The 13,161-nt window shown below is 34.5% G+C and overlaps 1 protein-coding gene across 1 annotated transcript in view; it reads left to right on the forward strand.

Annotated features, from left to right (window-relative positions):
• Nucleotides 1-13,161, forward strand: part of LOC101897672 (SCY1-like protein 2) — a 98,905-nt gene that overhangs the window by 34,371 nt on the left and 51,373 nt on the right. Inside the window, exons 8-9 of the mRNA XM_059127515.1 lie at nt 1,370-1,500; nt 10,975-11,089. Coding sequence (XP_058983498.1) covers nt 1,370-1,500; nt 10,975-11,089 — 246 coding nt within the window. The remainder of the gene's footprint in view (nt 1-1,369; nt 1,501-10,974; nt 11,090-13,161) is intronic.

Below are 13,161 nucleotides of genomic sequence, written 5' to 3' on the forward strand. Positions count from 1 at the left end.
TATACGAAGACGTAGAGCTGCACAGACAATTTTCTGTTTCAGGCTGTAGTATCCATTTCGAACTTCAAATACTAAATTTGAAACAATTCCGATAAACAATGTCGCTAAAATCATAAAAATACCGAATATCGGGAGGTACCGTTATATGGGGGCTATACGAAGACGTAGAGCTGCACAGACAATTTTCTGTTTCAGGCTGTAGTATCCATTTCGAACTTCAAATACTAAATTTGAAACAATTCCGATAAACAATGTCGCTAAAATCATAAAAATACCGAATACCGGGAGGTACCGTTGTATGGGGGCTATAGGAAGACGTGGACCTGCACAGATAATTTTCTGTCATAGGGTGTAGTATCTATTTCGAACTTCAAATACCAAATTTGAAACAATTCCGGTGAATAATGTTGCTAAAATCATCAAAATACCGAATATCGAGAGGTACTTATATATGGGGGCTATATGAAAACGTGGACCTGTATGGTCCATTTACGAACTTAACCTGCCTACTGGAAAAATAAACACGTGTGCAAAATTTTAGCCTTCTATCTTAATTCGTTCGAACGATAGCGTGATTACAACAGACAGACGGACAGACAGACGGACATGGCTAAATCGACTTATTTTACGCTGGTCAAGAATATATATACTTTGTTGGGTCTGACATGAGTATTTCGAGGAGTTACAAATGGAATGACAAAGTTAATATACCCTCCATAGTATGGTGGAGGGTATAAAAAGTACTAAAAGATAGAGAACAGGAAAACATTTTTATTGAGTGTTTGTTGAAAACTAGAATTTGGAATTTTGCTTAAAGGTTACTTTTGGTTAAGGTAAGGCGGCATTTTTGAAAAATTGTACTTTTTCATGAGGATCACCAACCATGTAGAGATTTAAGATACGGAGATTTTTGGAAAAAAGTACTTTAAGGTTCCGAAAAGTACTAAAAGGTACAAAATGATACAACTTTTTAATTAAGCGAATCGGAATTAAATATTGGCGTGGGATTTACAGGGGTGGTATTAAGTAGTGTTTTTTTGATAATTATTTTTTTTACATTTTTTCAAACTTGAAGTGTTCTTAATATTTTGCAAACAATACCTAAATAATAAACAATTTTTTTATTTTTATTATCGAAAATACCAAAAAAAAATCCACAACGGCAACATTGTCCAGGTTGTGTTTTGCAAAAGTTGTTCAATGTTCTTGTTTTTTATATTACCTGTTTGCTCCACTAACTCTTCCCTGGCCAAGGACTAATTTTTTATGGTTCTTCTTTTTTTGCTTCATGTGTTTTTTTTTTTTCATCCTCATCTTCTTCTTCTTTTCTCTTCATGTCATTGTTAATTTCTAATTCAATAACACGCAGCTGGATGAAAACGTACAAAAAATGTTGCCCCGAGTACCGGTGCCATTACAGGAAGCCACATCTCGTCTGGTGAATCGAGATCCAACAGCCCGACCGACAGCTCAGCTTTTGCAGTTGATTAAATACTTTGTGTAAGTAATCACATCCATACATACATACATACATACATACATACATAGGTATATGCATACAAACGAACATAGATTCATAGTATAATATCAACAACATAGGATAATTGGAACAGGAGTAAAAAATAGACACACACACATACACATATATAAAGATGCGCACGTACACACACGTACCTACCTTTATGAATATTCAACTGAACTATTTCTCCCTCCGTGCTCGTAATTAAGAAATCTGTAAATGAAATTAAGAAAATATTAAATTTTTTAAAATCTGAATCAGAAAGGAAAATCTAATTAGGAAATTGAGATTTAGTTGTTTTTTTGTGTAGAGAAAAAAATTTAAAATAAGATAAATGGATGTTGAGATGGAATAGTAAATAAGGATGTTACAGAGAATGATTACAGTTACTGAGAAAAAGAAAGGGTAACAATAATTGAGCGCTTCACAAAACCAGCTGAATGGAATTTACTAGAAGGACTATTTTCTACCGAAATCCTATAGGCGACTGTTGTTATTGAATCAATGGTAATTAAAAGGATTCCTGTTGAGAAAAGGACTTTTACAAGTTCCGGAATTTTGAAAAATTTTACCAAAGCTTATTATAATGTATCAGGCTATTTGCCGATATACACTATCGGACAAAATAAAGTGCAAAAGACGAAAAAATATTTTAGTACATGAAAAATTTTTTTTGGTTTTTTTATAAATTCAAATTAAACCACATTTATTTAAGTCATAGTGTATAGTATATAAAAAATATAAAACGATTTTTGGTAGTTCATTCAGAAACAGAAAAAACATAAAAACATAATTTCACCTCGTATTAGAGTTAGACAAAATAAAGTGCAAATTCATTTTTTGTTTTAATAAAAATATATTTTAATATTATTTAGTACTTTGTCGCTCGACCTTTGTTGTCTATCACTGCTTTAAGCCGTTTTGGCTTACTTCGGACCAAATTTTTTAAAGTGTTACTCGGAATTTTTTTCCATTCTCTTTGCATTGCTTCCCAGAATGTTGTAACGTTTGTTCGCGATTCCATCGGTATTTTGGTATCTAAAATGGCCCATAGATGTTCGATGGGGTTAAGATCTGGGCTCTGAGGGGGCCATTCCATAACTTCCATAGATTTTTCTTGAAAAAATTGTTTTGCCGTTCGGCTAGTATGTTTAGGATCGTTATCCTGCTGAAAAATAAACGATCCCAATTGCATTTCTCGTGCACTTTCTTCGATATTTTCACTCAAAATCTTTACGTAGTATTTTCCTGTCATTCTGCAATCAATTTTTACTAGGCGACCGTACGGTTACCTCCACCATTATGACACATATCTATACATACAATATAACCTTTCTGTATGTACGTATCATATACGACCTATTATTCTCAAATACTAAAAAATATGGAATTCAATAAATATAGTTTAGACATATTTGGATATGCCCTTCCAATGATGAAGGCTTGTGAGTATTTAACGTGCTGATCGTACGTGGGAGCTTACACTTGTGTGAACTTTGTCCTGTTTTTATACCCTCAGTCATATGACTACAGAGGGTATATATTATTTGATACGGCAAAAACGTGCCTCATCGAACTATCGGTTTTATACCCTAAGTGTCTTTGGATCAAATCCGTCTCAGGACATCTAGAGATGTCCGTCCGTCTGTCTACCTGGCTGGCTGGTGCGTACGATAAGGGAGTACAAATTTTCAAAGAAAATAACTCACCTCGTAGAAAGAGAAAGGATCATTGAATTTTGTGCAAATTTATCACATCCCAATATTTTTACCAGTGCTATGGCAGGTGCTTACTCCATCAAGTACCACCCCCACAAAGGGTCAAAATTTCGAATAATTCTTACTCTCATAAAACTTGAAACAAGAGTCCGATTGTCTTAAAATTTCACACCAACCAACCCAATATTTTTATTTACACAATATCTGGCCTGAAGATGATAGATATCGGCATTCCTCTTCCGATACCAGCCCCACAAAGGGTCACAATTTTAAATACTTATATCTCTTATAACTTGCAAAACAAGTCAGCTATTCTATTCAAACTTGATGAGATCCAATATTTTTTAATAGTATTAGATGAAATGGAATAGTTCGGTACGCTATATCTGATACCTCACGCACATTTCGACATTTTTCAAAAATTATCACAATAAAACTGCAACAAAGTCAAACGCAATAAAATAATCGAGAATAAGAAATATATGACATTATATATATAAGACATTGGATAGATGTCATTTGTAGAGAAGACTTTGTAGAGTTCTTCTATGGACGTTTTAAACTACTTCTATCGATAGATAAATGGCTTTCTAAAGGTCGTTTATTTAAAATACTCTTTACCAGTCTTTAGAGACATTTAAAATGTTATTTTATTGGTAGAAGCCTTCTTCAGTTATTTCTATAATATAATCTCCTCTGGAGGTCTTCCATGTACACAAGAGATTATACACTGATAGATGATCTGCTATGTGTACTCTAAAGATAGAAAACATTCAATAGGTCATATATAGAGGAGACCGGCGAGGAAAGAAATCTCTTCAAATGTCCTAACAGACCTATTCACATAACGAATGATTTTTTAAGAGTAAGAAACAACACATAAAATTTTTAAAAATGCATGAAATATAGTTTGATGAATCGAATTCAATAATTTGCAAGCGTTATTCATTTATAAGACGATTCATGGTTAAATTGTAGACCTAACTGAAGATACTTTAAAGTTAGCAGTAAAAAATTTAATTTTATATCTAAGTGCCACTATCCATATAAGTCTTTTGGTTTAGCTATTCTGTGGGTTAAACACCTGCTACAAACTTTCTTCAAATAAAAGTTATTGTTTAAAGAAGATCTACCGCTATTGGCCAGATAGAAAAACTTTAATATGTAATCTTCTCTCCATATAACTTCTATAAATAAGCTTTAAAAGTATTCCCTAGATAGAAGACTGTCTGTAGTACTGTCATAGGTCTTCAATATCAAGCGGAGTTGTGTCAATCTAGTTCTTAGTTCATAAACGTATGTGTGATCTCATAAAATTCACATCACTCATACGCAGAGTCTCCAAACGACTGAAGTCTAGGGAACTAGTTCGTTCGATCGAACTAGATTGACTCACCTATAATAACAAGTTCAAAGTTTATTCTTCGACGATAAATATTGGAACCACATCAGGACAACTTTTTTATGGAAAAAATTAGATTCCCTTAGGACGATTTTTTAGTTTTTTTCAGCACGACTTTGTTGATTACGGAAAAACATCAGAGTTTCATCAGGACCACTTTTTTCTTTAAAAACATTGGAGTCGCATCAGGACAACTCATATCAACTCGTCTGATTTGGAATAAAGAAAATAAATCGTAGAAGACATTTTTCTATAAAAAAAACCTGGATAATTTTTTGGAAACCTCATCAGGACGTATATTTTTCAAGAGAAAAAATTATGTCACTCAAGATTTTTTTTCGTAGAAAAATTACAATCTCAGAGAACGACTTGGGCAGCCAGTTTTCTATAGAAAAGAATTGACGACTTTTCTCATGGTGGCGAAATTCGCTTTATGAAATGTTAAATCTCCGATTATATAGAAATTCAAGTCGTACCGTGTTAGTACGACTTGAATTTCTACATAATCGGAATATCATGAAATCGACTTTTTGTCTATAGAAAAATATTAGAGGAACCCTAATTTTCTTTAGAAAAAACATTGGTTTCTAATCCTAATTTTTTTTCTTAAAAAAAAAAATTGGAATCTCTTCTGGAAAACTTCTTTCTATAGACAAAATCATGGTAATCGGAATCTCATCAAATCGATTTTCTATGTAGAAAAATATTGGAGTCTTAGGACGCCTACTTGTCCTAGAAAAAACTCGGTTTCTAAACATGATTTTTTTTCTAAGAAAAAAAAAACGGGGGTCTCCTCTTGACAACTTCTTTCTATAGCGTTTTTCTATAAAAAAAAAATAATTTTCGTTGGGGCGACTATTTTCGTTTTGTCATTTTTCGGGACTCTTTTTCTATAAAAAAAATGAGATATCTCTATTGAAAGTATACTTTCGTTAAATCTGAGTTTCTATAAAAAAGTTAAGGAATAAAGTAACACCCTTTTTATTAAAGAAAAATCAAACGGCTCTTTTATAGAAAAAATTTGCATTTTTCATGACGATATTGCATTTTTTTATTTTAATTATTATTTAGTTTTTTATTTTATTTATTTATTTATTTATTTTTTTATTTATTTATTTATTTTTTTTTTTTTGTGGATGTGAAGGTAAGTAAAAATTTATCAATATTTTTCAAATATAATCTAAATTTAGTTAAATAAAAATTATCATACATTGTTTCCTTTACATTTAAAAAAAATATATTATTGGGGATGAGAATATTTTTTACTTATTTTCTTTTAAGCAAAAACAAAGAGAAATTTATTTTATTTTATTTTATTTTCATATAATTATCTTCTTATTTTTATTTATATTGTTCTTAGGTGAAGATGTTCGTTGGGCCTTAATTAAAGTAGGACCCTCTGGGATGTCTCCGAAATATGCAATCTATTTTTGGTTGCCTATGCATAGGCGACTTTAAACTTTGGAAAAAAGGCAATGTTCGATGGGTCAATTTTTCTTAGAAAGATTTAATTGAAAAAAAAAGCCAGGTAGATACCTTCTACCTACATCCCTTCCATAACTCTTGTAAAGAAGACATTGTATCTATGGATTACAAATCATACAAGACTAATACCAACGAAGTGCCAATAAGATGCTTGTTAAACAAAGTGTTAACATCAACCAAACACACGCTCACTCAAGCATCCGCACCTTTCTCCATTTGATAGTCAGCAGTCAGTGTTTATTTGTCTTGAATGAATGTTGGAATAACAAAAGTCCTCATAGCTGCTCTTGTGCCATTTCCGTTTCCGGTTACGAGCATAATACACACTTAACTTTTCCTTTTCACACGCGCACACACACACACAATAACAATATCATTAGCTATTGTCGTACATTTTCCTATAGGAAAACAATAACCTTATCGTAAAGTTAGCTGCGATGCGAAAATAGAGATAAGCTCTCTTTGTACCTTTAATGGGATGGTGGTAGATTTTATACCCTCTACCATAGTATGGAGGGTAAATTAAGTTTGTCATCCCTTTTGTAACACCACGAAATTTAAATTTTAGACCCCACAAAGTATATGTATATATTCTTGATCAGCCATGTCGATTTAGCGACGTCCGTCCGTCTGTCAGTCTGTGGAAATCACTCTAGCTTCCGAACGAAATTAAGTAGATTGATAAAATTTTACTTAAATGTATTTTATGTCACAAGGACTTTTGGTATTGAAAATGGGCCATGTAGGTCCACGTTTTGGTATAGCCTCCCCGACTTCGCATAGCCCCCATACAACGGTACCCCCCGATATTCGATACTTCGTGATTTTAGCGACATTATTCACCGGAATTGTTTCAAATTTCATATTTTATCTTCGTAATGGATGCTACAGCCTATGACAGAAAATTGTCTTTGCAGGTCCACGTCTTTGTATATCCCCCATATAACGGTAACTCCCGATATTCGGTATTTTGATGATTTTAGGGACATTATTTACCGTAAATCTTTCAAATTTGATATTTGAAGGTCGTTGTGGATACTACAGCCTAAGACAGAAAATTGTCTGTGCAGCTCCACGTCTTCGTATAGCCCCCATATAACGATACCTCCCTATATTCGATATTTTGATGACTTTAGCTACATTATTCAGCGATTTTTTTTTTTTAAGTTTCGCATTTGAATATTGTAATGGCTTATGAAAAAGGTTATCTATGCAGTTCCATGTCGTCGTACTGACCCTAATATAACAGCTACATTCGGTATTTTTAAGAGAATTTTTGAATTGGAATTTTTGAGAATTGCAAATTCGTTCCAAATAGTGGAGAGTATTCAAAGTTCGGACCGCCCGAAATGACGGCTTTTTTTATTTGTTTAAGCTTAAATCTCATTCAAAACCAACATTTTAGAAAATGTTTATGCCCTAAACCGCACTATGATTCAGAGCACATTGACTCCGTGCATTTGTTGGTAACATATATTTGGAAATAAAATTAATTACCTTGGTTTGAATTCTTTTCGAATGAGATATAAAACTAAATTTATTTCCTTAAAAAATTAATTTGAAGTTTTCTTTCCTTTACAAAAGTTTTCATTACACACTTTCATAGGAAATATTACGGCCATGTCCACCCGGCCAGCTTGTAAATTTACAAGAAAATATATTGTTTCTCTCAGTGAACCTTCCCTACTCATAAAACATCACTTCGGTAATGCAATACTTCTAAACTGCTAACAAGCTTCTTGTTACTCAATACCTAACAAACATCAGAACACTTGCACACACACACACACACACATACATACGCTCAACTACAACTCTAATATAACCGACAGCTAGACATTTATCTATTGTTCACTAAATAAGAAAGCATTGTGAAAGCTATTCTCTTTAGCATTTCCGTTTCCGGAAACTTTTCCTAGCATTTGTTGTTAATGTCAGCTGGCATTGTGCCAATCTCACTTCGTAGAAAAGTAGCATTGACCTTCAACAACCCAATTGACAGTTGGAAAAAAAACTAAAATAGAATAAAATACTCTCAACTGATTTGTTGTTTAACGTTGATATACCGACAAGGTGACTGGCGCTAAGTTGGTCGGTCACTCACTAATGAGGACATGATATTAATTTAATGAGTTTTCCATAGCAGGACATGTGTGACAGCGTCATTTCCGGTGAAGAGTGGAAGCAGCAGATGTAGAAGGTGGGAGGATGAAATTTAAATCAGTAAGGAAAAATCTGAGAATCATTAAAGGACTATTATCAAGAGAAGGCCGGTTAAAGGTCATCAGTATATAGAAGAACTGTTAACTTTTGACTATAAAGGACCTGTTAAAAACCTTCTTTCCTTAGAAGAATTGTTAGAGGTATTCTGTCTGTAGAAGACCTGTAGAAGGTCTTCTGTCTATAGAAGAAGTATTAAAGAGTTACATAAACCTGTTATACCTAAAAGAAATCTGTTAAAGGTCTTCTGTCTACAGAAAACTTGCTAAAAGACTTCTGCCTATCGAAGACTTGTCAAAGTTCTTCTACCTATAGAAGACCCGTTAAAGGTTCTTTCGGTAGGAGACCTGTTGAAGGTCTTCTTTCTACAAAAAAAACTGTAGAAGGTATTCAAAGGCCTTCTGTCTACCCGTAAAAGGACTTCGATCTATAAAAGACCTAAAGAAGGTGTACGGTTTTCTGTCTATAGAAGACATGTAGAAGGTCTTCTGGCTATAGAAGACCTATCAAAGTTATTAGACCTATCAAAGTTATTCTGGTTATAGAAAACCTGTTAAAGGTCTTCTGTCTATAAAAGTTCTTTTAAATGAGGTCTTTAAAAGGTCTTCTGGCTACATAAGCCTGTAGAAGGTCTTCTGGCTACATAAGACCTGTAAAAGGTCTTCTGGCTACAAAAGACCTGTAGAAGGTATTTTGTCTATAGAAGACCTGTAGAAGGTCTTCTGTCTATAGAAGACCTGTAAAAGGTCTTCTGGCTATAGAAAACCTGTAAAAGGTCTTCTGGATATAGAAGACCTGTAAAAGGTCTTCTGGCTATAAAAGACCTGTAAAAGGTCTTCTGGCTATAGAAGACCTGTAGAAGGTTTTCTGGCTATAGAAGACCTGTAGATGGTCTTCTGGCTATAGAAGACCTGTAGAAGGTCTTCTGTCTATAGAAGACATGTGGATGGTATTTTGTCTATAGAAGATCTTGGGTCTATATAGACCTGTAAAAGGTCTTCGGTCTATAGAACACTTGTAGAAGGTCTTCGGTCTATAGAAGACCTGTAGAAGGTCATCGGTCAATAGAAAGCCTGTAGATGGTCCTCGGTCAATAGAAAACCTGTAGAAGGTCCTCGGTCAATAAAAGACCTGTAAAAGGTCCTCGGTCTATAGAAGACCTGTAGAAGGTCCCTGATCTATAGAAGACCTGTGGAAGGTCTTTTGTCTATGGAAGACCTGTGGAAGATCTTTTCTCAATAGAAGATCTTCGGTCTATAGACACCTGTAAAAGGTATTCGGTCTATAGAAGACTTGTAGAAGGTCTTCGGTCTATAGAAGACCTGTAAAAGGTCTTCTTTTTATCGATCCTGAAGAAGGTCCTCTGTGTATAGAAGGCTTGTAGATAGTTTCCGGCTATAGAAGACCTGTAGAAGATCTTCTGTCTATAGAAGACCTGTAGAATGTCTTTTGTCTATAGAAGACCTGTAGAAGATCTCCGGTCTATAGAGACCTGTAAAAGGTCTTCGGTCTATAGAAGAAGGTCCCCGATCTATTGAAGACCTGTAGAAGGTCTTTTGTCTTTGGAAGACCTGTGGAAGATCTTTTGTCTATAGAAGACCTGTAGAAGATCTTCGGTCTATAGAGACCTGTAAAAGGTCTTCGGTCTATAGAAGACTTGTAGAAAGTCTTCGGTCTATAGAAGACCTGTAGAAGGTCCTCGGTCTATATAAGACCTGTAGAAGGTCTTCGGTCTATAGAAGACCTGTAGAAGGTCCTCGGTCTATAGAAGACCTTTAGGTCTTCTGTCTATAGAAGACCTTTAGGTCTTCTGTCTATAGAAGACCTGTAGAAGGTGTTCTGTCTATAGAAGACCTGTAGAAGGTGTTCTGTCTATAGCAGGCCTGTTAAAAGTCTTGTGTCTACAGAAGACCAGTTGAAAGCCTTCTTCTGTCTATAGAAGACCTTCTAAAGTTCTACTTCTATTTTTAGGAAACAAGTTAAAGATCTTCAATCTAAGGGTCCTTAAACGTCCTTAAGTCTCCATCTGTTTATGCTAACACTTTTGACTTTTTTTAGCGGCTTTACGTATTTGTTCCCCTTAAAAAGTACACCCTCCCCTTATAACACCCACTTAAATTCTGATTTGAAAAACAAGAAAGAAACTCCGACAACTCTGCCTTCCCGAACAAACTGAAGAAAATATATTTATGTAAATAAAATATGTATAAAATTTTCCATCCATTTCATGGAGACATTGTCACCCACTTAGCTGACAGAAAAATATGTCAAATTCGCTTTTCCGTTTCAACGTTTTCATTATTTATGGCGTTTTTTCCTAAAAGCCTGTCTCTGTTCAAAGGAAACTCTTCGCAAATTCGTTATTATTGTGATTTAAGCTGTCACAGTTTTTAGTGCGCCTTCCATTCTCGTCCTGCACTTATTTATTTATTTATTTATTTATGTTGATTTGTTGTCCTTGAATGGCGCCAAAGGCCGAAGGACTTTGGCTATGCAAGCAGAGTATTTTATGGTCTCTTGGTCGTGATGCGGACACATTGTCAAATTATGCTTTTTAAATATTTATTTGATTGTGTGTCGTCTGTCGGCTTCATTTCATTTCAACAAGCAACCTTAACTTTCATTTGCAGCGATCCTGCGGTAAATGCCCTCAAGTTTCTCGATGTGGTTAACATGAAGGATACATCGCAGAAGACCCAATTCTATAAAGTTACCTTAATGGAAAGTATGCCGCTGATACCAAAGGTAAGTGGAGCAACAAATGTTTTGTGCAGAAACAAAGGATATCCCTTTTGCCCCACAAATACATGGCCACACACACACACACACACAAATACACCTACAAAAACACTGATACAAAAGCAAACAACACTTATTGCTTCTGACAAAGAAAAAACAAAAAAAACACTCAATGCAAAAAATTCAAACAAAACAAAACGAATCCCATAGTCCTTTCCGGCCACAATGTACACATCGGCATCGTAAAAAGGATTTAATTTTGTAACAACAGGATATTAAAACAATAATAATAACAACAGCAGCAGCAACAACAACAACAATGATGTGAAAAAAGCAGTAGCACAAACAAACAACACCTGGTGCCGCTGCTGCAGCCACAAACAATCAACTCACCCACAAATGGCTGGGGATTTTCCCTTCTTTTTTTGTGAATGAATGTTTAAACGACCCAATGAACGAACGGATGGTGTAAATTTGTGTAACGTTCCTAAATTACGAACAATCCAGCAACAACAAAGGCTTCCTTGGGATGTTTGCTTTTTTTAAGCCATAAAATTCCGTTTTGTTGCTATTAAACGTTTATTTTCACATCACTGGTGTTTGGTTTTGAAATACCTGGGAGTCCGTACGCTACATAGGGAAAGTTATTGAAGCAGATTATAACTTTCGAAGGACTTTAACCTTTCAAAGTCTTTTAGAAAACCAATAGAAACCTATAAGAACTTTTCTTTCAAGAGGTGACCTTTGGAAAGGTTTCCGTCTATTGAAGAGCTTTGGAAGATATTTTGGTAATGAAAGAGCTCTTGGTGGCCTTCCATAACCAAAAAAGTTTCTGAAGGTGTACTACCAATACAAGAGCTTTAACAGGTCTTCTTATGGGAAGGACCATTAGAAGACTAGCCATAAACGGGGCCTTGTCTGTCAATATAGAAGCTTTTGAAGGTGTTCTATTAACAGAAGAGCTTTTAAAGGTTTTTTGTCAGTAGAAGAAACTTAGGTGCCCTTCTGACAATAGAAGTGCTTTAAATAACTTTTTGTCAATAAAAAAACATTTTTTTTTTTTCAGAAAGATTATATGACTAAAAAGATTGTAGGGCTTCTTGAAAAGCTCTAGAATGTCTTTTATTAGAAGAAAAAATAAAAAAAATCTTTGAAATCTCTTTGGCTTAGAGAAGATCTTTTTATACCCTCCACCATATATAGTATAACTTATCATATAAGTCATCGAAATAATAATTTACACCCAACAAAATATATATTTATTATCGATCAGCGTAAAATTCTAAGACAATGTAGCCCTGCAGTCCGTTCGTTCGTCTGTTGTAATCACGCCAGTGTCAAAACAAATAAAGATAGGAAGTTAAATTTTTGAACCAATGTGTCTTTTGTCTGCAGGCAGCTCAAGTTCGGTCCAAGATATAGCCCCCATATAACGGCACCGCGATATTCGGAATTTTGATAATGTTAGCCACATTTTTTAATGGAATTTTCTGAAATTCTACACAAGGAGTTCCTCGTGACTGTAAAAGAATTGTCTGTATTGGTTCACGATATCGTATATCCCCCATACAATAGTGTCTCCCGATATTCGGTATTTCGATGATTTTACCCAAATTTGTCAATGGAATTGGCTCAAAATCTACACAAGATGTTCCTCCTGAATACTTAACCCCCTGAAAGAGAATTGTCTATATAGGTCTACGTTTAAGTATAGCACCCATACAACGCTACCCCGAGATATTCGGTATTTCCAGGATTTTCGCCACATTATTTACCGGAATTGCGTCAAAATTACTTATCCAAAAAAATTACTTATTCAGCTCCAAGTCTTAGTATAGCCCCCATTTTTTTCGACGGTTAGTGTCTCCCCCGAAATGGTTTCGGAAGACTGGCTACCTTTGTAAAAAACTGGTAAATGCCCGACATTTTAAAGGAATTCGCAAAAAATAGGATAGATAGGTCGGGATTTTTTTGGATGGGGGTCATTCTTGGAAAATCGTTACGAAAATAATAAAAAAGGTACTAAATATGGAACCCTATTGTATTTGAGGAAGCAGTAGAGCTAGAACTCTTAAATT

This window comes from Musca domestica, unplaced genomic scaffold (genome assembly GCF_030504385.1).
Source record: "Musca domestica strain aabys unplaced genomic scaffold, Musca_domestica.polishedcontigs.V.1.1 45, whole genome shotgun sequence".
Lineage (NCBI taxonomy): Eukaryota > Metazoa > Arthropoda > Insecta > Diptera > Muscidae > Musca > Musca domestica.